The 24,603-nt window shown below is 45.3% G+C and overlaps 1 protein-coding gene across 2 annotated transcripts in view; it reads left to right on the top strand.

Moving 5' to 3' along the window:
- The window catches only part of SHISA6 (shisa family member 6), a 430,733-nt gene that overhangs the window by 7,011 nt on the left and 399,119 nt on the right, over positions 1-24,603 (top strand). For both annotated transcript variants that reach the window (XM_070739682.1, XM_070739681.1), the window contains exon 3: positions 21,248-21,408. In XM_070739682.1, coding sequence (XP_070595783.1) covers positions 21,248-21,408 — 161 coding nt within the window. The remainder of the gene's footprint in view (positions 1-21,247; positions 21,409-24,603) is intronic.

Here is a 24,603-nt window from a genome sequence, read left to right as displayed (position 1 = left end):
CCCCACCCCCCCAAAAAAAGAATCAAAACCCTTATGAATTTATATCACCTTCTCACCACTCACAGGTCTCCCAGCCTTTCTAAGCACATGTGGACGAAACATAGTCAGTTGCTTTTAATTACTCCATTTCTTTTAGGCTGGCAGTGAAACTCGACTGTAATATCTATGCTTTTCTAGTTATTGATTGGAATGTTAGGCACCACCTTTCTCCCATTGTAAAGTATCTGTCCTGGCAGTACTCTTTATCAGTCAAAGCATTGGGGATGGAGGTGGTAGGGTTTGTTCTGCCATTGAATCTTGCATGGAATCCTTGGAATTTGTTTTCTTAAACTTTAACATTCTCATCTTTAATTTATTCTAGTGCTTACACTTGGATCCCATCAATGATGCCAATTAAGTCACAGAGAGAATTGTGAGGAGGTTCATTGCACTCCTCTTTCTCCTACCTGGGAGAATTTTCTGTTGCTTTGAGAACCATCCCTATTGTTTAGATTCAAAAGTTTTTGTTCTGGTATTCTTTCAGATACTGCATAAGCAGAACATATTATTTTGCATGTATGGCCAGCTTCCAATAGAATTAAAGATGTTCGTTCATATCTTTACACAATGATATGGCACAAATCCATATAGGAACATATATACAAATCAATCTATGACAACTACATAATAACATTGGTGACTGAATGATGACAACATGAAACCAAATCTGAAGAAAATGAGCCCATATGTAGGTAGTCTGCCGCATAAATCCCAGCAACCAATCAGGTCACACAGAATTGGCCTTCTGCAGGCCCTGTCAACCAGACAATGTCGTTTGGTGGGGCCTAGGGGAAGAGCCTTCTCTGTGGCAGCCCCGGGCCTCTGGAATCAGCTCTCTACAGAGATTCGTACTGCCCCCACCATCCTCGCCTTCTGCAAAAGCCTTAAGACCCATCAATGTCACCAGGCGTAGGACAACTATTATATGCCCCCCCCTCTGTTCTGACCATTAATGTTATGCGTGGGTGTGATTGAGTAAATTGACTGTTTTTTAAATTAATGGGCTTTTAGTTTATATTTTTAACTGTTAGATTTGTATACATATTGTTTGCATTGTATGTTGTGAGCCGCCCGGGTCCCCGGAGAGGGGCGGCATACAAGTCTAAATAATAATAATAATAATAATAATAATAATAATAATAATAATAGTCGTCCTTACTTAACATCTACAGTTAGGACCATCAACTTCTTGTTATGCAACACAGTTGTTAAGTGAAAAACATGATTGCAATGGACTTGTGACCTCACTTCTTCTGCAGCCATTAAGCAAATCACTTCACAGTCATTAAGTGAGATATCATGTGACTGTGACTTGTATTTCATTGCCAGGCTCTTCACTGACTCTTAGAACCTGGCTGTGAAGTATGCAAATGGTAGTCACATGACCATGGGATGCTCTATTGGTTATAAATGCCAAGTGCCTGAATCTCAGTCATGTGACTATGTGGGCACCGCAGAAGATGTAAATGTGAGGACTGATTGTGAAGTTACTTTTTCAGCACCATTGTAGCTTCATTTATTCTACAACCTCAAGTTGTAACGGTCACTAAATAAGACAATGGTTAAGCGAGAACTACCTGCAGGTGATAAATTTGGCATTTTGATGCAAAAATAATAAATATTGGATTACTGTTGGCACATACTTGTATTTTATCATATTCCAGCATCGCTTAACAAATAGGATATGACCCAGATTTCAGGTTTGGTACTGATGTGGAATAAACACATGCTCATAGAGTTTTCATACTTCAAGTGTTTTCCTGAAATGTGTCAGCTTTATTTCTTGCTGTCTTCCGAGTCAGTACCCTAGATTATTTCTTTATTCTTCTGTTACAATGGAATTCCTGCTGTAACTCTCCCTTGGACTAGCTTCTGTTTCTGAAATTTCTCTCACATCCAAATCTTCTGTCCCCATAAGCTCAGTTTGTTTCAGTTTACATTAGTTTGCATGTGCTCCAAGGCAAATTACAGATCATTTTATAATAGATGTGCACTGATATCCCTCATTACACTCCTCTTGCACTGTCAGGAATTTTGCTGGATGTCTTACAGCACACATTATTTCCAGTTGACATTCAGATATGAACCTATAGGTGTTCCACCATCCCAGATTCATTTCCTGTTTGATTTACCTATCAACTTTGTGGTCTTCTCGTGCCATTGGTAAAGGCACACTTGCAAACTTACTGGGCATTAGTAAATATTCTCCATGGTTGCTGAGGAATGTAACATTCTGTAGATTTGTTTAACTTGCCTGTACTTATTTATTCTATCTAAACCAACATATCATCATCATCATCATCATTTTAGCCACCGTCTGTCCACTACAGAACGGGTATCAAACTCACAACATCATGTTGCACGTGAAGTTTCACAACATTTTGCCCCTTAGTGGAGCTGGGGTAGTCGTGGCCTGCGCATGACACATCCGGACAATGGGATGCCAGTTTGACACCCTGCACCCTGCACTACAAGATTAAGATCTCTTCTGCATGTTTCAACCAATAAAGTTCTGATCTTCCTCTTGCCAACTGGGCTTGCAATACGTGCTGATGTGTTATTTTGCAATACAGTGGTACCTCAAGATACGAACCCCTCGTCTTACGAACAACTCGTGATACGAACCCGGGGTTCAGAAAAATTTTGCCTCTTCTTACGAACTTTTTTCGAGTTACGAACTGGCATTCGGAGACTGCTGGGAAGCCGCGCAGCTGTTTTAAAAGGTGACAGCCGGGCAGCGGGGCTTCCCAAAAGCCTCCCGAACGCCGGTTCGTAACTCGAACAAAGTTCGTAAGAAGAGGCAAAATTTTTCTGAACCCCGGGTTCGGTTCGGGAGGTTGCTGGGAAGCCCCCCAGCCCAGCTGTCACCTTTTAAAACAGCCACGCCGCTTCCCAGCTGTCTCCCGAAGCCGAACGCGGAAGTTCGGCTTTGGCGTTCGGCTTCAGGAGACAGCTGGGAAGCGGCGCGGCTGTTTTAAAAGGTCGCAGCTGGCCTGGGGGGCTTCCCAGCACCCCCCGAACCCCAAACCTGGGTTCGGGGGGTGTGCTGGGAAGCCCCCCAGGCCGGCTGCGACCTTTTAAAACAGCCGCGCCGCTTCCCATCTGTCTCCTGAAGCCGAACGGCAAAGCCGAACTTCCGCGTTCAGCTTCAGGAGACAGCTGGGAAGCGGCGCGGCTGTTTTAAAAGGTCGCAGCCGGGCTGGGGGGCTTCCCAGCACCCCCCAAACCCTGAACCCGGAAGTTCGGGGTTCGGGAGGTTGCTGGGAAGCCCCCCAGCCCGGCTGTGAAATGCCTCTCGTAGCAGCTGCTAGAGCCGCCGGCATTTCACCTTCCCTCCCAGGCAAAAAGATGCCGGGGAGAGGGGCACGCCTTCCACCTGGGAAGTCCGGCCCACATCATCCCAGAATGCCGGCCTTTTTGCCTGGGAGGGAAAGTGAAATGCCGGCGGCTCTAGCAGCTGCTACGAGCGGCATTTCACTTTCCCTCCCAGGCAAAAAGATGCCGGCATTCTGGGATGATGGGGCCGGACTTCCCAGGCGGAAGGCGTTCCCCTCTCCCCGGCATCTTTTTGCCTGGGAGGGAAGGTGAAATGCCGCTCGTAGTAGCTGCTAGAGCCGCTGGCATTTCACCTTCCCTCCCAGGCAAAAAGAAGCCGCGCTGCTGCTCCAGTCGCCCGGTCCTCTCCTGCCTCCCGGGCCGATGTTCCCCACTGCGTCGGGGGCCGTCAGCCCCAAATCGGACGCACCCTCACCGCTACCGCTGCCGCCGCGCCCACTGCCCACCCCATCCTCGCTGGAGGTCTAGCCGGAGCCGGAGCCAGGTCCGCTCGGCCGCGCCTCCTCGCCCGCCGCCCAGCCGCCCAGGATGCTGACCTGCTAACTCGCGGCGCGCCCGCCACCGGCCCGATCCTGCGCCTCCTGCTTCCCCCCCCCAGCCAAAAATACAAAGGCGGTCTGCCGCTCCCGCGGAGCAATGGGAAGCTGAAGCCGCCGGCGGTTTCAGCCTCCCTTTGCTCCACGCTGCTCCGCCCTGCCTGTCTTTGTGTTTTTGGCTGGGAAGGGGAGCAGGAGGACCTTCTTGACTCCCTCCCCCCAGCACTTCACCCAGGACAACAGGCAGGGCGAAGCAGCATGGGGCAAAGGGAGGCTCAAGCCTCCTTTGGTGGTGGCGGCCGGCTTCCCGGTTTCTGAGTTTTGGGCTTGCACGCATTAATTGCTTTTCCATTGATTCCTATGGGAAACAATGTTTCGCCTTACGAACTTTTCACCTTACGAACCTCCTCTCGGCACCAATTAAGTTCGTATCTTGAGGTACCACTGTACTTGCCGATATCTTATTTTATCCATCTTATTTTAGGTCTCTTTTCATAGATACTTTTTATCAAGGGGGATCCATTCTATGACTGCCTTGGTGCACTTGCCATTAGTTGTTCTTGCTATGCGACCAATCCATTTAAATTCTTTTACTCTCTTGATGATATCATATACTTTCATCTGTTCTCTGGTCCATGTACAGGTCTTTCTATCTTGTCATTCTTTAACATTTGGTCTGCTGACTAGAGCTGATGGAATTGCAGTTCAACAATATTTAGGGGCCCACATATTGTTCATTCCGGATCTAGTTATTTAGATAATATACATCATGTCTGAGTTATTATTTCACATTTGGGTATTAGCTGTAGGTGAGATATTAGAACGGGTCTTGGTCATATTTGTTTGTTTGTTTAATCAAATTTCTTGGCTACCCTTCTCCAAGGAACTCAGGGTGGCTTACAGGATAAATTCAATACAAAATTACAGATAAAATTATAAACCCCGCCCTAAAACCCAAGACTTAAAAATTCCAACATTATGTCCACAAATTCCAAACTCGTCCAATCCCAATCATACTATCGGTGGGAGCAAGATGTCAATGCTCAATATCCCCAAGCCTGCTGGCAAAGGTTTCTGTGGCCAATTGGATCAGGACATGAAATGCAAAACAAAATCTTTGGCCATTTATATTTATTTGGGGGGGGGGGGCGGAGAGTTGTAAGCAAGAGGATTGTAATTCCAGTTTACTGCCCACAGTCATTACATTGCTGAGATGATTTTAAATGCCAGCTGTGTTTTCATTTCTGTCACTAGAATGTAATGTATAATGCTGTTGTGCACTTTGGAATTTGTGTTGTCTTCCACTTACACAACAATATTTTAATCTGTATTCATCCCTCACTAACCTTAGTTATCTGAATCTTTGAACTTGCTTTTCCACTAAAAGCCCTTATACATGCTTTACTTATACATGCACACACACATGCACACCTTGCTTAATGAGAATCATTCCATTTGCACTGAGTATGTGTGGCAATTTTATTCTCATTAATGTTCCCCACCTCCAATTTTTCAGCGTTTATATAATATGCAGAGGATAATATGTAGGAGTAAGCAGAAGCCACCTGATTCACTTCAAGGAGCCTGAACCAGTGCTACAGAAATAACCCGATCTGCTCTAGCTTTGTGTGTGGGTAGTTGAATCCAACTTTACAACCAAATTTGAAGGATGATTCCAAAAAACAGATCAGTCCTCCCACAAGAATACATGGGAAAATCCCAAATGGCTGTTAACAATTTTGCTTTTCAACAAACTGAATTAGATTTGCAAACAGGCTAATGTTCTAGTGGTTAATTTAGTGAGCTAGCTCCTTTAAAATTCATTGGATTTTTTTTTAAGCCTATAGTTTTTTAAGCCTTCAGTGTTCTCCTACCTCTCGGGTCGATCGCAGTCGGTGTTAGTGGGGGGGTCAGAGGTCGACCTCTAGGTCTCTCCCTTGTGGGGTGCCTCAGGGGTCGGTCCTCCCCCCTGCTATTTAATATCTACATGAAACTGCTGGGTGAGATCATCCAGGGGCATGGGGTGAGGTATCATCAGTATGCTGATGATACCCAGCTGTACATCTCCACCCCATGTCCAGTCAACGAAGCAGTGGAAGTGATGTGCTGGTGCCTGGAGGCTGTTAGGGTCGGAATGGGTGTCAACAGACTCAAGCTCAACCCTGATAAGACGGAGTGGCTGTGGGTTTTGCCTCCCAAGGACAATTCCATCTTTCCGTCCATTACCCTGGGGGGGGGAAATTATTGACCCCCTCACAGAGGGTCCGCAACTTGGGCGTCCTCCTTGATCCACAGCTTACATTAGAGAACCATCTTTCAGCTGTGGCGAGGGGGGCGTTTGCCCAGGTTCGCCTGGTGCACCAGTTGTGGCCCTACATGGACTGGGAGTCACTGCTCACAGTCACTCATGCCCTCATCACCTCAAGGTTTGACTACTATAATGCTCTCTACATGGGGCTACCTTTGAAGAGTGTTCGGAAACTTCAGATCGTGCAGAATGCAGCTGCGAGAGCAATCATGGGCTTCCCCAGGTATGCCCATGTTACACCAACATTCCGCAGTCTGCATTGGTTGCCGATCCGTTTCCGGTCACAATTCAAAGTGTTGATTATGACCTATAAAGCCCTTCATGGCATCGGACTAGAATAACTCCGGGACCGCCTTCTGCCGCACGAATCCCAGCAACCGGTTAGGTCCCACAGAGTTGGCCTTCTACGGATCCTGTCGACAAAACAATGTCATCTGGCGGGACCCAGGGGAAGAGCCTTCTCTGTGACAGCCCCAATCCTCTGGAATCAACAAAGATTAGGATTGCCCCCACCCTCCTTGCCTTTCGCAAACTCCTTAAAACCCACCACCTCTGTCATCAGGCATGGGGAAATTGATTCCCCTGGGCCGCTTCCGTTTTATGTATGGTTTGTATGAGATGTATGATTGTTTTTATATTAAGGGTTTTAAATTGTTTTAATCATTGGATTTGTACTGTTTTGTTGTTGTGAGCCGCTCCACGTCTTCAGAGAGGGGCGGCATACAAATCTAATAAATAATAATAGTTACTTTGAAATACAATGTGCCAACATTTACAGCTATAGAATCTCTTTCTGGTGGCTATATCACTGCCAAATTTCATATAAATATAAGGTTTTGTGAAAAAGATAAGAGGGTGATGAAGAATGATACTGCTTTTTCCTGAATATGGAAGCAGCTGGTTGTTAGGAAGTACAGGCAAAATGTAAGGGATAGTTACAGAGACAGTTACAGCTACATATAGTTACAGTTATAGAACATATCCTTCTGTGGTTCCTCTCCCCATCCCATAAAATAAATCAATTGCTAGTCCTGGTCTTCTAGCTATTGCAGCTCAGAAACTCTTTAAGGAACTGTTGAGATACAATGTCTTTTGAAACAAAAACAAAATCACTGTGGCAGTCAAGGGTGGTCTGTCTGTGAGCTAATCACAAGTGTCAATCCTGATTTAGGAGAAGATGTGTCTATAATGGTAGCTACTACTCTTTCACTCTTCCCTCCATATCCTGGAGTTTTATACAAGCAACAAAGCTTAGTAGATTGGTTTTAGCACAGCGACTGCATCCATGCAATTTGCAAGGTGCTCACTTTCTTCAAAGTATGTTTCATGGGACCCTGTTGCCTGGATCACGGCAGGTTGAATACAAGAATTTCTGTTCGAAATTGTTTCAGCCTGCCTTGGAACTTGGACTTCTGTCTTGTTTAATGTACACTTCCTGGAATGACATCTGAAAATGTACATAATTAATTAAACACCTGCCTGGTCTTTTAACAGATGGTAAAGGGAAAAAAAAGAAAATGGATTTATCCATTAGTAATATTTGCAGAATAATTTAATGTTGCACTGCCCTTTTTCTTGTTCTGTGTCTCTCCCCTAAACTTCAAAACCACTAAGGAATATACAAATTTTAGAAATTGTATATATGGATTAGTTTTACATACTGTCTGTATATGTTTTCATAGTCTTCAGAAAATCTCAACCAATTTGAGGCTGTTATTAATTTCAAAAGACTTATTGAACATTGCAGGTCAAATTATGCCTCCTTACTTCCCTATACCTTCTATATCTTATTTATCTCAAATTTGGTATACTATCAATTCCATATAGAAATCACTAGAGTTTACATACATCCAGAACATGCAACTCTCTATCAAAAATTATAAACAGCCTTTGAAATTCTGGCACTGGGTTGCAAGCCGTTTTAGAGGGGGCTCTGTCATAACTTGAAACAGTCGCTAAGTGACTAGCGATTAAGCGAGGACTACCTACAGTAGTGGTTCTTACCAGTAGGGCTAATTGCATGCAGCTCCATGGCTCTGGCACGTAAGCATGTGTTCAAATAAAATTTTGCTTCCTGCACCTATACAGGAAGCAAAATTTTGCTTAAATGCATGCTTTCGCACCATAGCTGCGGGACTGCGTGCAATTATCTGTACTGGTAGGAACCCACTACTGGCTACTTATATTCCTCACTATTCAGATGGACAGGTTTTTTTTCTCCCCTAAGAATTAAATTTCAGATGTGAAATCTTTTTGAAAGTCCCATCAGACATCTCCTGAAAGTAAAGTTGGTGGGGAGTTGATGAGATTGGCATCTCTCAAAGAAAAGCAGTTTCAGGTGGTTATCAGGCATGCTTATATCTTCTTTCCTGGGTTCTTTACAATTGTGTTTCCCATATGCTTGCTCGTTGTCTTATGATCCATAGGTGTGAGACATTTGAAACCTTGGACTTTCAGCCCTTTAATATTTCTGAATCATCAACATGCATGTGCGCTGATCCACAGCCATTAGGAGGATATACTGTAACACAGAAAGCATCACAGACACTCATATGTAAATCTTTTACTACATCAACCAATCCATATGTGGATCTTGTCATGTCAGGCTGTGGTTCCCCATATCAATCCTTGCGATGTTCCAAAAGTGACATAAACCTGCCTGAGTCTGAATGGAAGGTAGAAGAAACTGACAGTGGATATAATCTTGAACTGCAGATGTTTAATTTCCTGTGACTTTTGGCTAAGGGTGGCAGGCGTTCAGGGACTTAGGGTGTTTTTGCTATGGTGATGTTAAAAATAGCATAGAAAATAGTGGATAGAATCCCATCCAGTTTCTGCTTAAGAGATGACTGCCTGTGGACAGCATGTTGACATTTCTATGACACTCGGGCAATGAATGGCAGAATGACCAAATCAAGGGCACCGGAAGAGGAATGGTAGAATGACCAAATGAAGGGCAGAGAGACTGCTCAGTAGTATCTGGATGGTCTGAACTCACCTTCTCCTATTCCATGTCCCAAGGCAAGCTTGTTTTTCAAAGGACCTGCCTTGCTCTCTGCATAAGTAGCTTCTGATAGCCTTGTTCCTTTTCTCCAGGCAGAATTAAAAAAGGGAATGTAGAAACCATAGCTACCTCATTAAAGGTTTTAATAACTTTCAGCACAAACCTCATCACTAAATCTAGGCCTAATATATTTTAATTTTAATGAAAGGGCTACTCCGATTTCTGGGAGGTTGAGTTTGAAAACACATCAGTTAAGATAACTTTATGTTTTAGTTTTATTTCTTCCTGAACTCTTATTTGTAAATCAGGCAATTCTAGCACCGAGACGGAGCAATCACTCACGATAATATATGATAGAGAGTCTCAAGGCACTAGAATCCTAATAGGCAATTACTGAGCGCCTATGCCAAGAACTGGTAAGCTGTGAATCTAGAGAAAGAAATATTTTTTTTAAAAAAAACAAAACAAAACCCTAACTGTAATAGCTGCTCCTAAATCAAATCCGAAGCACATAATGATTTATTTATTTATTTATTTATTTTATATATACAGCTGCCAAATTCGAAAGACTCGTGCCAACATACATTAAATAAATCAATAAAAGCAAACCATTGGAGTGCAAATGTGGGGGGAAAATAAAGTAAGTGGAATAGGGATGGGGCTAACTGGGACAATATGTATTATTTCAGAGACCAGAAGTGGTGCCATAGAAGGCAATTTTCAGGATCTTGAAAAATGGCAGTTTAATTGCTGAATGGTCCTGGACCATCTTCTCCCTGTCAGTTGTTGTAGGACAAGTAGAGACAATTAAAAAAGGGTATTCCATAGATTACCAGATCTTGGAATCCTACTGGTGAACAGTGTACATTCATAAACAGAGGTGTCGTATGTGCATACCATGGTGAGTACATAACTGCTTATGCAGGTGGATTCTGGGTTATAGCATAAATCTTATGAGAATGCTACAACAAACAATCCATATATGGGTCTTGTCATGTCAGTCTGTGGTTCCCACACTGGAAAGTGGTCTAAAATATTTAATTATTATAATTATATATATATATATATATATATATGTTTATATCTATGGACACGTATATGGCCTTACATACCTACCTGCTTAAAATTCCTTTTATGCTTTTCAAATGATCCTAGGAAAAACAAGATACTTAAGAGTTTTAATCAGGATTCTCAGAGGCTTTTTCAGACTTCCTTAGCTGTCCTGGATAGAAACCATAAAACCATAAAATAAAATTGATTTAAAATTACATATGTTTTAAAAGTTAGCAAGACATTCTGTAGTTTGTAGATGGGAGGCTTTTGAAAGACATGCTTCTCAACATTAGCCTGAACAATGTACTTCTTAATGTGTTAAAATAACAACTTTTTTTTGGGGGGGGGGGGTCTTGTAGCTGCTATGAAAGTTATCTCCAATTGTTTCCGTGTGCATGCATATATACAGGCATGGCAGTTCCAGTGAAAGTTATTAGTGGAGGTACAGATTTTGAAGTATCTGTGCAGTTCTTGCAAAGGTTGTGCTTTGTTGCTTCATTCATGCAAGGATATTTTGTGAAGTATCTGATTTTTGAAAGCTTGGTACAGTCCTATTCTTTATTACTTGAACCAAACTACTTACATTAGACAGTAAAATCCAAAATTTTTATTGATTGGAATCATAAAGGGGCAAAAACACCAACAATCCCACCATATACAGTGCCGTTGCATCCTCCATAAGTTTGAATATTCGTCCAAAACAATGTCCGTATAAATCTCAATGTAGTTAACCATCTTGGTATTATCATTTTTTCTTGCGTGGTAAATCGGATATGAATCTTCGAGGGTACTGTAACCTGCAGCAATGAACTGGATCGAACACATTGTCAATTATACCTGTGCACTTTGGAGCAACTCTATTTAAGCTGGCATAATTAGTTTGGATCCTGGCCTCTAGATAATCTTGTCCAAACTGGCTGCATTTGGAGATAGGAAGCTATATCAAGACCAACCTAATTCTCCCATCTGCTCAGATAGGTGAAGCATACTCTTAGGCAAGGTTTAAAAAAAAAAAAATCTATCATTGGCATCAACACTGTGTCATTATCAGCCTAGGCCTACACATCTCTTACGCAAATGAGTAGGATGCCTTTGGCTGTTCTAGAGAAGAAGTTGGCAAGATTAAGTCCGTCATTCCTCTCCCTTGCAGTTGGGAAGCACCCAGCTGAAATGTCATGTGTTGCGTATGTAGTAGAATAGTCATCTCCAACAAATAAGTGAAGGGAAATATCAAGGGAAAGTATTGGTTTCTTTTTTTCCTCCTTTTGGGGGCACTTCTCTTAAAAACTAATAGAGTTATTTTTACATTCATGATTCTGCCACAGAATATTGCAAAGTTAGGAAAAACATGGCATAGAAGATAGCATAGAACTTCAGTTTGATAAGGCTTTTATGTGGCTGAGGTCATAACTTAGAATTCTTCTGACACCAGTTCAGTATTCCTCACTAACTCAGCAAAGTCTCCATGCCTTCAATTATATTATTCAATTATAATTTCACTGTTAAGGTGAAGAACAAAATACAGTGATACCTCTACTTATGAACTTAATTTGTTCCGTGACCAGGTTCTTAAGTAGAAAGGTTTGTAAGAAGAAGCAATTTTCCCATAGGAATCAATGTAAAAGCAAATAATGTGTGCGATTGGGGAAACCACAGGGAGGGTGGAGGCCCTGTTTCCTCCCAGGAGATTCCTAGAGAGGCCCCACTGAGGCTTCTTCCTGCCTTTTCTGGTTACAGTTTCGGAGGCTCAGGTTTGTAAGTGGAAAATGGTTCTTGAGAAGAGGCAAAAAAATCTTCAACACCCGGTTCTTATCTAGAAATGTTCGTAAGTAGAGGCATTCTTAGGTAGAGGTACCACTGTATTATAAGGGTAAACATAGTTAGATTACACATATATCTGTCCTGCAACTCCTATCAATCTTTAGCCCCATCTTTTTTGCTTCATGGAAACTGGAAAAAAATCTCAACTTCTTTTTTTCATAGATAGAGCAATATGGTCATATTCATTCCACACAGTGACTGGATCCTTAGTCACAAGGAATTAATGGGCATATACGCCTGTCTTTCTTAGGATTTGTACAAAACCTAAAATCCACATTTAACGCAAAACATGACATCCTGATCATTACAAACAGATGGGTGTCTTTCTGCAGGAGGTAACTTTTAGCTCTGATGAAAAATCAGAGCAGAGGATGTTCCAGCTTTGTGAAGGAAAGACAGGCATTTTAAAATTAAATGAAGTTTAGTTTTAGTTTTAAATGAAGTATTTTAAAGATTTGTTGAGCTTCTGTGTTGGAGAAGTACAGTAAGAAATTGCCCCAATAGAAAAGAATATAACTCAGGGTTGAACTATCGAGTCCTTGGTGCTTTCTGAACTTGGCAGTTTGCTATCAGATGTTTCATTACCCAGCTAGGTAACATCATCAGTGATAGTAAGGATGGGGTTTGCTCTTTCTTTATATATAGTAGCCACAGAACTACAATAGCTATAACAGCTACAGATATAGCTACATAAACTACAGCTACATATGTACTATATGTTGTACTGTATAAGTATTGTGTACATGTATAATGTATACAGTTGCTTCTGTATATAAATGGGGAGCAAACCTCACACTCACTAGTTCAGTAATAAAACATCTGTAAGCAAACAGCCACGCTCAGAGAAATTGTTCATTAAATAATAATATATTTAGCTTCCAAAGATTTACAGAATGACACAAGCATGGAGAAAGGAAAAGTTTTGCCATTTGTGCAATTCATGTTGCAGGAATATTGAGCAAAGCTAAAAACAATTTCACATTCAATAATCCACCTGGCAGAGGATCACAATTTTCCAGGAAAATGCTGTAATATACCCAGTTCTAAGAAAATGAGATGTGCTTGCTGCAAAGGTAAAATTATAGTGAATCACAGATGGGAAAATCCTTTGCATTAGGAAGTTGATAAAGCTATAGTCCAATGCACACTTATTTATGGAGGATGCTTGACTGATTTTATTTCTAGTATGATTGTATCGCATGATTAGAGCTCCTTGGTGAACAGGGCTAATTCTTCTTATTAAGATCCAATCTAGACTTGACAAAAATTGCACCATTCTCTGCTTAATACTTGCTTTATTTTTTTATTTTTTATAAAAAAGAAAAGCAGTTTGGGGAAGATGTGATTGGGAAAGAGTCTATTTAATTCTTTCTCCTCTTGCTTGTATCTTCTTCAAATTTTTCAACTCATTTTCTCCTGGAGTAGGAAAAAAGATAAATAATCTTTTTCTGTACAGATTGGAAAGTAGCTTGGATAAAGATCTAAACGGAAGGAAAGAAAAGAGTTTTAAAAAACATTCCTTATGTTGTTATTCTTCTCAAGCCTACATCTAGTTGCAGATGTTTTTTTTTTCATTAAAAAAAGAAAAGAAAACAAACCTAAACCATAGGTGGAAATAGAATACTTCAGGTATAGTTTGGCCCTATGGGGATATTTCTAATTAAACCTTTCTCTAGAAAGTGTTTCCTATCAAATATAGGTACTAATAAATAAATATTATGATGCAGAGCAGCATGGTGCAGGTGTAGGACAATCCAATTTGCCCTCAGGTTCTGCAACACTCATTTCAGCTTTCTTTTTATGTCTAACCCTGAACTCAAGAGCTTTTTTCTTTCTGTTTGTAGTATATACAGAAACATTCATTTTTAAAACTCCCCTCCCCGTCCCCATTTTTTAAAATAAGTTGTAAACCATTTCTTAATATAGAGAATGAGAGCAGAATACAGCAATTCATTTTTTTCAGGGAATGATAGACTTGGTGTGCAAGAAAAAACATACACATTTACCTCATCATCAGCAAAGGAGGAAAAGGCAGACAATAGCAGATGGATATTAATCTATACATGTAAATGCATAAATATAAATACAGCAGTGGATATGACAGTAATCAGGCAATCTGTTAACCTCAATTCTAACATCTCTAGACTCCTGCTTGCAATATAGTTACAAGCTCTCCTAGCTTGTAATATGGTTACATATATGCACACACACAGGGAGAGAGATTTTCAAGTAGAGAAAGGCTGGAAACCTTTTTGTAATCACTGATGGCACTTTTAAAAATTATTTTTGTTCTTTTAATCGCCAAGAACCAAAGGGGGAATAGTGCTGATGTGTCAACAGACAAATGTTAAGCATCCAAGGAAGGCTTCTAATTTAAGTTATTGTCGTTAAACACAAACCTACCAAATTTTGGTAACATAGTCTTGAGGCGGTCCACAAAAATGAGAATGGGCAGATATACCAGATCGACTCATCCCTGAATACAGTGATCCCTCGAGTTTCGCGAGGGTTCCGTTCCAAGACCCCTCGCGAAACTCGATTTTTCGCGATATAGCGGTGCGGAAGTAAAAACACCATCTGCGCATGTGCGGCCATTTTTTCATGGCCGCACATGCGCAGATGGTGAAGTTTGCGTGTGGGCGGTGGGGAAGACCAAGGGAAGGTTACTTCAGCCGCCCAACAGCTGATCTGCTCGGTAGCGCGGCAGCAGCGAGGAGCCGAAGATGGGGTTTCCCCTTTGCCTGGGCAACGGGGAAACCTCATCTTCGGCTCCTCGCTGCTGCCGCGCTACCGAGCAGATCAGCTGTTGGGCGGCCGAAGGAACGTTCCCTGGGTCTTCCCCGCCGCCTCGGATCCTCGCTGATGCCCGCCCGCCGTTTGCCGCTCGCCCCGTTCGGCGGCCGCACATCCCGTTCGCCCGCCGCTCGCCCCGTTCGCCCGCCGCTCGCCCCGTTCGCCCGCCGCTCCCCTCGTTCTCCCCCCATTCCCCTCGTTCGCCCGCCGCTCCCCTCGTTCGCCCCCCACTCCCCTCGTTCGCCCGCCGCTCGCCTCGTTCGCCCGCCGCTATCGAACTTGCTATCGAGCCTGCTAATGAAATCCAACCCGCAGCGGCCCTTTCCCTCTCCAGGCTGCGGGAGGGGTCCGGAGAACAATGCCTGGCGCCGCGCTCCCGGCTGGGCTTTTTTCCCCCATTTCCCCTCGGGTGGAATTTCAGACCCTCCGCCGGTTGGATTTCATTAGCAGGCTCGATAGCAAGTTCTTCCTCCCTTTAGAAAGCCCCGCAGCCTCCTCCGCCCGGCGAGGCCGCCAGCGAGGACCCGCAAAGCCGCCGCCGCCGCAGCGAGGCCAAGCCGCCCGCTCCCACGGCACGGGCTCCCAACACAGCGCCGCTCAGCCCGCCCTCGGCGATGCCTCCGCGGATCTGCAAACCCAGCCGAGCGATGCCTCTGGTCTGGGCGAAGGCAGTGGGCAGTCCCCGCCGCAGCAGTCCCCGCGGGCACCGCGCGCCAAGGGCCGGCCAGGCCGCCGGCCAACAAAGGGGCTCCCTCGCCTCCCTCGGGCAGGTTTACAAAGGCAGCGCGGCAACTTGGAGCCCGGCACGCCCCGCAGCCCTCGCCTCGCCCGCCCCCGCCTGGCCGGCGCTCCGGCTACCCCCGGCTGAGGAAGAACCGAGTAGCCCCCGCCCTCCCCCGCCTGGCTCCCTTCAGCCCCCCGGGGCCAAGCGGGCGGGGGGCGGGCGGGACTTCGCCTGTCTCCGCCGCCAGCATCGCCCCTCCGGCGGGCCGGCCTCCCCCGCCCGCCTCTGCTGCAGCCGCCGCCGCCTCCCCGACTGGCACAAAAGGGCCCCGCCCGCCCCGCCCCGAACCTTACCTTGCGAGTTTTTGGCTGCGGGGGGAGAAGTAGGATTTTCCTAACTCCCTCCCCCTGCAGCCAAAAACTCAAAGCCTGTATCCTGCCGCCCGGTTTACCCAGGACACGAGCGGCGAAGTGACTTGGAGGAATGGAAAGTCCAAACCGCCCGGTTTCAGTGGGGTTTCCCCGTTGCCCAGGGATTCCTTCGCCCGAACGGAGGTGGCTGTGGTGTGTTCAGGAATCCCTGGGCAACGGGGAAACCCCACTGAAACCGGGCGGGTTAAGCCTCCTTCGGCGACTGCGGAACTGCTTGCTGTCAACTTTGCACTGGGCAAAGAACTCTTCACCTCCCGCCAGGCACGGACGAAAGGCGTGGAAGTCTATTGTAGCAGCTGCTACAGCGGAGACATTTGGGGGGGGGGGGGAGGCAGGAGGCAGGAGATCCGGCCCTTCACTTGCCCTCCCAGCAAAAGGCAAAGCCGCGCAGCTCCCCAGCCGCCAAAGGAGGCTTAACCCCACCCCTCTGTCCCACTCATCGCCCGTGGTCGGCATAACCTCCTCCTGCCTATCCCCGCTTTTCTGCCGGCCACGGGCGATGGGTGGGACAGAGGGGTGGGGTTAAGCCTCCTTTGGCGGCTGGGGAGCTGCGCGGCTTTGCCTTTTGCTGGGAGGGCAAGTGAAGGGCCAGATCTCCTGCCTCCTGCCTCCCCCCCAAAATGTCTCCGCTGTAGCAGCTGCTACAATAGACTTCCACGCCTTTCGTCCGTGCCTGGCGGGAGGTGAAGAGTTCTTTGCCCAGTGCAAAGTTGACAGCAAGCAGTTCCGCAGTCGCCGAAGGAGGCTTAACCCGCCCGGTTTCAGTGGGGTTTCCCCGTTGCCCAGGGATTCTTTCGCCCGAACGGAGGTGGCTGTGGTGTGTTCAGGAATCCCTGGGCAACGGGGAAACCCCACTGAAACCGGGCGGGTTAAGCCTCCTTCGGCGACTGCGGAACTGCTTGCTGTCAACTTTGCACTGGGCAAAGAACTCTTCACCTCCCGCCAGGCACGGACGAAAGGCGTGGAAGTCTATTGTAGCAGCTGCTACAGCGGAGACATTGGGGGGGGGAGGCAGGAGGCAGGAGATCTGGCCCTTCACTTGCCCTCCCAGCAAAAGGCAAAGCCGCGCAGCTCCCCAGCCGCCAAAGGAGGCTTTACCCCACCCCTCTGTCCCACTCATCGCCCGTGGTCGGCATAACCTCCTCCTGCCTATCCCCGCTTTTCTGCCGGCCACGGGCGATGGGTGGGACAGAGGGGTGGGGTTAAGCCTCCTTTGGCGGCTGGGGAGCTGCGCGGCTTTGCCTTTTGCTGGGAGGGCAAGTGAAGGGCCAGATCTCCTGCCTCCTGCCTCCCCCCCAAAATGTCTCCGCTGTAGCAGCTGCTACAATAGACTTCCACGCCTTTCGTCCGTGCCTGGCGGGAGGTGAAGAGTTCTTTGCCCAGTGCAAAGTTGACAGCAAGCAGTTCCGCAGTCGCCGAAGGAGGCTTAACCCGCCCGGTTTCAGTGGGGTTTCCCCGTTGCCCAGGGATTCCTTCGCCCGAACGGAGGTGGCTGTGGTGTGTTCAGGAATCCCTGGGCAACGGGGAAACCCCACTGAAACCGGGCGGGTTAAGCCTCCTTCGGCGACTGCGGAACTGCTTGCTGTCAACTTTGCACTGGGCAAAGAACTCTTCACCTCCCGCCAGGCACGGACGAAAGGCGTGGAAGTCTATTGTAGCAGCTGCTACAGCGGAGACATTGGGGGGGGGGAGGCAGGAGGCAGGAGATCTGGCCCTTCACTTGCCCTCCCAGCAAAAGGCAAAGCCGCGCAGCTCCCCAGCCGCCAAAGGAGGCTTTACCCCACCCCTCTGTCCCACTCATCGCCCGTGGTCGGCATAACCTCCTCCTGCCTATCCCCGCTTTTCTGCCGGCCACGGGCGATGGGTGGGACAGAGGGGTGGGGTTAAGCCTCCTTTGGCGGCTGGGGAGCTGCGCGGCTTTGCCTTTTGCTGGGAGGGCAAGTGAAGGGCCAGATCTCCTGCCTCCTGCCTCCCCCCCAAAATGTCTCCGCTGTAGCAGCTGCTACAATAGACTTCCACGCCTTTCGTCCGTGCCTGGCGGGAGGTGAAGAGTTCTTTGCCCAGTGCAAAGTTGACAGCAAGCAGTTCCGCAGTCGCCGAAGGAGGCTTAACCCGCCCGGTTTCAGTGGGGTTTCCCCGTTGCCCAGGGATTCCTTCGCCCGAACGGAGGTGGCTGTGGTGTGTTCAGGAATCCCTGGGCAACGGGGAAACCCCACTGAAACTGCAGAGCCGAAGGGTGGCCTTTTTGTCTGGGAGGGAAGATGACGCGCGGGCGGCACAGGGGGGGGGGAGGCAAAGCTCTGCGGCTCCAGCCACTTTCAGCCAAGCCTCCCCGGCCACGCAGCCAGGGAAGCCGAGCCGGGCGTGGCGGCGGCGGCGCTGCTGCTCCGGTCGCCCGATCGTCTCCTGCCTCCCGCGCCGATGTTCCACGCCCGGCTCGGCTTCCCTGGCTGCTTGGCGGGGGGGGGGAGGCTTGGCCGAAAGGGGCTGTACCCGCAGAGCTTTGCCTCCCACCCCTCGCCCCTGTGCTGCCGGCGCGTCATCTTCCCTCCCAGATTCCCCCGGCAAAGTGACGTGGAGGAATGGAAAGCTGAAACCGGGCGGTTTGAGTTTCCCATTCCTTCAAGTCACTTCGCCGCTGCTCTCCTGGCTAAACTGTGTGGCAGGAGACAGGCTTTGAGTTTTTGGCTGGGGGGGAGAAGTAGAACCTTCCTAACTCCCCCCCCCCACCAGCCAGAAGGAGCGGCGAAGTGACGTGGAGGAATGGAAAGCTGAAACTGGGCGGTTTGAGTTTCCCATTCCTCCAAGTCACTTTGCCGCTCCTCTCCTGGCTAAACCGGCGGCAGGAGACAGGGTTGGGGGGGGGGTACTGGGAAGCCCCCCAGGCCGACTGCCACCTTTTCAAACAGCCGCGCCCTTCCCAGCTGAGTCCTGAAGCCAAGCGCCAAAGGCGAACTTCTGCGCTTGGCTTCAGGACTCAGCTGGGAAGCGGCACGGGTGTTTTAAAAGGTCTCCCCCGGCATGGGGGGCTTCCTAGCACCCCCCCAAACCCGGGTTGGGGGTTCGGGGGGTGCTAGGAAGCCCCCCATGCCGGCGGGAAGACCCAGGGAAGGTTCCTTTGGCCGCCTAGCAGCTGATCTGCCCGGCGGTAATGCAAACTCCACCATCTACGCATGCGTGCAGATGGTGGTGTTACTTCCGGGTAGAAAACTCGCGATATAGCGTTTCGCGAAACTCGAGATCGCGAAACTCGAGGGATCACTGTATTTGACATATGCCCAGGTTATCCTTGATCAAAAATTTTAGCAAGGGTTTCTCTGCCCGGTTGCTGGGTGGATGTGGCCTAGTCAGCCTCCTGCACAATGGAGGCGGGGGGGGGGGGGGGGCTTTTTGCCTTCTCTGGCCTACAGAGGCTTTATTTGAGCCTTCGGAGTACAAAAACTGTTTCCCCAGGCTCTGGAGACCCTCTGGAAGCCAGAAATGGGCCTGTTTCTTGCCTTTCAAAACTTCCGGTAGGTCTGTTTTTCACCCTCTCCGAGTCTCCGTGTGTGCTTTCCATTTATCTGCATTAAAAATGGGCTGTGTGAGGACTCCTATGTGGGGAGGGGAGTAGTGAGCAAGGCCAGCCAGGAGTGGGATTTGGGGATTCTCCGAACTGTACAGATTCATAGCTATATGTCCTCCCGAACCCCTGAGAACCCCCAGCAGCCCCTCCGATCTAAGTTATATTGTTTTTTTAAATTATCTTAAATTATTTTTATATTAAACATTGGTATTTTAGTGACTATTTTTATTATTATCTATACCTACAGTATATCTATATCACCTTCATCTATTTTTATCATATAATTTCTCTATATCTATATCATCTATCTATCTATCTATCTATCTATCTATCTATCTATCTATCTATCTATCTATCTATCTATCTATCTATCTATCTATTATCTAAAGGACAGGTGGCTGAGTTAACAGTCCCAAGGAACCTGTCCATCTCTTCAAACATCTTCCAGATAATACCACAAGATGGTATGTCACAAGAACTTGCCTACTCAGCCTAACTATGAATGGTGTTTTCCTGACCAAGTAAAGCAGAGTATGTAGCAGACTACTTAGAAAGCTAGAAGAGATTTGGGGGTCTTCTTGATAGCCATGCGAATATATATTCCTTGAGATCTTGTGTTGGCAGAAAAATATGTTACCATGATTTGTGCTGCCCTGATGCCTTAAGATCCAATGTACTTCAGTAGTTAGAATTTCAGTTTGTTCTGTCCTTAGAACTTTATGTGGGATGGTTTAAGAGTACCTTTTGCTAAACTCTACTAGCTTATTTTCTTCTCCTTCCCAGCATCAGTAGATAACAAGAAATCACCAATCACTTCCTTCAAGTGTGGTGGGATGAGTTTGTATGAGTACAGATAGTAGCTGAAATTGAGACTTTAGCTCCTTTTTATGTATAAAGAATAACAAGTTGTCAATGTAGAGTTGCTCTGCAACAATAACCTGTCACTTGGGAATTATGTGCCGAAAATATTTAAGGTTCATTTAATCATTAGGTCTCCTAGCAAACAGTTTTACTTTACCTAACACTTAATAAGTTGTTCTTGCAATTCAAGGTATTGTCAACCATTTCCTCCAGTATCAGAATTTAAAGGCATGATTTTCCCTTCATTCAGCCTTTCTGAGGGTCTACATATCATAGCCATAGTGAGAAAACCATGGCTTGGCAACATATAATTTGCTGTCATTGTGATGTCTCTGCATTCTACTATTTCTCTTGCTTTGTCATGGTCTTTCTGCCAAATGGCAGATGATATTTTATTTCATATTTACAGTCAGCAATCCTGAAAATGTTTGAGCCTAAATTTACACACCCATCTAATTCTCTTGCCGCAACTCAGAAATAGTTTTCCACACTTTTTTTTTGGAGATAGTTTTCTTCTTTTAATTTTTCTTCTTCTCTACTTTATAACTCTGGGATTTCGTAGTGCTGTCCCATATAAAAACTAAGCAATTATGGCCCCTATTTGTTTCCTTCAAGGTCAGCCAAAATCTAGTTTTGTACACACGAAAGGGCAAAAGGAAATGTGACTACTATAATATTCTCCTTTTTTAATTTTAATCAAAAGTCAGAGAGGTGTTTACTCATTTTCACTTGCTGCTTTATAAAAGTGTTGCATGATTGATCTTTGTTCCTTTTAGGGCTCTGGCTGATATCCTCCGGCAGCAGGGACCAATCCCCATAGCACACTGTGAAAGAGAGACTATCTCGGCTATAGATACCTCCCCCAAAGACAACACACCCATCCGAACATCTTCGAAAAACCACTATACGCCAGTGCGTACCTCTAAGTCCAACCCAGGTAAGTCTGGCACTTCTCCAGCCTTGTATTAACATACTAAGTGACTTATGTATGGGTTCTGAGTGACCAATAGAATATTATTAGTGATATATTTATTTATTTATTTATTTATTTATTTATTTATTTATTCATTCATTTGTGTGTGTGTGTGTGTGTGTGTATGTGTTTTATTTGTTTGTTTGTTTGCTTGCTTGCTTGCTTGCTTGCTTATTTATTTATTTAATTTTATTTAGTTTTATTATTTTGTTTTGTTTTATTTATTTTATTTTATTTTTTTATTTTATTTTATTTTATTTTATTTTATTTTTATTTTATTTTTTTTTGGTTATTGATCAAATTTTGAAACTGCCCATTTCCCTCGTAGAGGAGCTCTGAATGGTGTACAAATAAATATATATATACTGGATCTGTGAACTGAGGAACTTTTTTGAGTTGTATTTGAAGATGTAGTTGCATTTAAATAAGTGTACATTCTTTTGTTAAATGACTCTCCTACTGATACTTATATGTCATTTCTCTTTTAGGAAAACCCAACATTATTCATAAGAGTAAAATAAAACCAAAAGCGTATATTTATAATTTATTGTGACATCACTAACACAAAGACTAATATAAAAACAATACATTTTTAGAGACGGTTTTGTGACTGAGATTGCCACAGACAGAAGATCATAAGTCTCTGGGGCGTCTCACTGTGGTCCTATTGATGATATGATGACTTACTGAGTCATGTTTAGCTGTTTCATGAAATTGATAAAGCCAGTAGGCATTCTGTTATGATCTTTGCAGCAATAAGATCATTATTAGGCTAGGAGAAATTAAGGCACAGCAGCAACAACAAGCAAATTGTACATGTTTAGGAGGTAGAAGATATTATGAATTGCAAATGAATTGTGTAACATGTGTCTGCTTGAAAAACATGACCCAAATCTTCATTCAAGCACAGCCTTCACTCGTGCCCCCTGATCTCCTTTTCCTGGAAAATAAGACATACAATCCTTGAGCCTTTAGAATTATAATAGCATGTCATATAGAATAAGCTGTCCTGGTTCAGTCAGAAGTGATAGGGCATAACATATCATTGGGTGCAGTTTCCTGTCTCTGATTATCTGAGAGGTCAAAGCAGTTGATTTCCACAAGAGGATGTTTAGATATTTTGTAGGAGGCAATGCGAATTTAAGATACCCACTCCTATGATATTTCAGAGATTTTTCAATTTGGATCTGAATAAATTTGTATTTACTATACAGTGATCCCCCGATTATTGCGAGGGTTCCGTTCCAAGACCCCTCGCGATAATCGATTTCTCGCGATGTAGCGGTACGGAAGTAAAAACACCATCTGCGCATGCGCGCCCCTTTTTCCATGGCCGCACATGCGCAGATGGTGTTTTTACTTCTGCACCTGGGAAGACCCAGCAGCTGAGGAGCCGCCTGCCTGCCCGCTTGTCCGCCGCTTTTCCGCTTGTCCGCCGCTCTGGGAGTTAAAGACCCAGGGAAGGTTCCTTCGGCCGCCCACCAGCTGATCTGCTCGGCAGCGCAGTAGCAGCGAGGAGCCGAAGATGGGGTTTCCCCGTTGCCCACGCAAAGGGGAAACCCCATCTTCGGCTCCTCGCTGCTACTGCGCTGCCGAGCAGATCAGCTGGTGGGCGGCCGAAGGAACCTTCCCTGGGTGCCACCCGCCGCTCGAGAGCAAGAGGGGGAGAGATAGAGAAAGAGAGAGAAGGAAAGAAAGAGATGAGAGAGGGAGGAAGAGAGTGTGAGAGAGGAAGAAGCAAGATAGAGAAAGAGAGAGAGAAAGAAAGATGAGAAAGGAAGGGAGTGACGTCATCGGGTGGAAAAATTGCGATATAGTGTTTCGCAAAGATCGAGATCGCGAAACTCGGGGGATCGCTGTATATAAGATGTAGGAGATTATCAAGTTGAGCCTGAGGGAGGAGTCTATGTTTTGTTTGTTTGCTTGCTTATCTATTTATCTATTTATCTATCTATCTATCTATCTATCTATCTATCTATCTATCTATCTATCTATCTATCGTTATTGATCAAATTTTGAAACTGCCCATTTCCCTCATAGTGCCCACTCTTTGCGTGCCCACAAGAGATCTAAGTCCAGCCCACCTTGAATTCCTTTCTTAATTTCCACTCACTTCCCTCAAACACTAATAGTTCAGATTTTGGTAGAGAGGTTCAGCTTGCAATAAACTTCCCCAGCACTTGACATATGAGTTGTTATAGGAAAGATCTGAAATGGGATCTATTCAAATTTAACAGGTTATGATAAAATAAAAGGATGGCTATTGAAACAAATAGATTTATATGTTATTGAAACAAATAGATTTAAATGTTATATAGGGGTGTCAAACTGGTTGCCCCTGGGCTGGATGCATCATGGGCGGGCCATGCCCACCCGGCTCTGCAAAGGCAAAAAAGTCATGATATGTCACGTGATGCAATTGAGTTTGACACTCAAACTGAGGCCTATGAGATAAGATGTTAGAAGTTGTAATCTCCTCTCCCAGAAGTCCTCTGGGTCTCCACACCAATGGTTCCATCTTCTGCACTGATGTAACGGTTTGCTAGTTTCCTTTGCTGTCATATCTATTATATAGTCCTCAGAGAGGGGCAGCATACAAATCCAATTAAAATAAAATTAAAATAAAAAATAGTGAAATCTCATTTGACATCCATGTCTTAACCCCAATGTGGACTGGGGTTGGGTTAAAATGTCAAAAGACAGTAATTGAAATCATGTTGTTGGTGCCACTTCCTGAACATGTAAGCAATAGAGACATGGTGATAGAGGATTCAGCCCTTTCCCTCTCAGTTGGCAGATAAATCAAACTCATAGGAAATAAACAAAATCAAGGTTTTTTAAAGCACTTTAAAGACTTTTGTTAAACCTGTAAATGTTAAAATGTAACCATTCAATGGGAAAATATAATTACAGCGCTGCCTAGATTATGGTAACATAGCAGTATGCAAATTACTTAGGAAAAAATGCAAAATAAAACACAAAACTCCAGAGAGAATAAAAGAGAGTGCAGGTGTAGAAACAAATGAGGAATTGTCTGCCCAAAATATTACAGATTCCTCGAAGAACAATGACCATAACCTGAGAGATTTAAGAAGCCAAAATCAAAGATCCATTTTTGCAATTTGTTGATTGATTAAGTGCTGTCAACTCCTGGCAACC

This window comes from Erythrolamprus reginae, chromosome 2 (genome assembly GCF_031021105.1).
Source record: "Erythrolamprus reginae isolate rEryReg1 chromosome 2, rEryReg1.hap1, whole genome shotgun sequence".
Taxonomy (NCBI): domain Eukaryota; kingdom Metazoa; phylum Chordata; class Lepidosauria; order Squamata; family Dipsadidae; genus Erythrolamprus; species Erythrolamprus reginae.
Note: the sequence above shows the minus strand (reverse complement) of the source record. Positions and strands in the feature narration are given on the sequence as shown.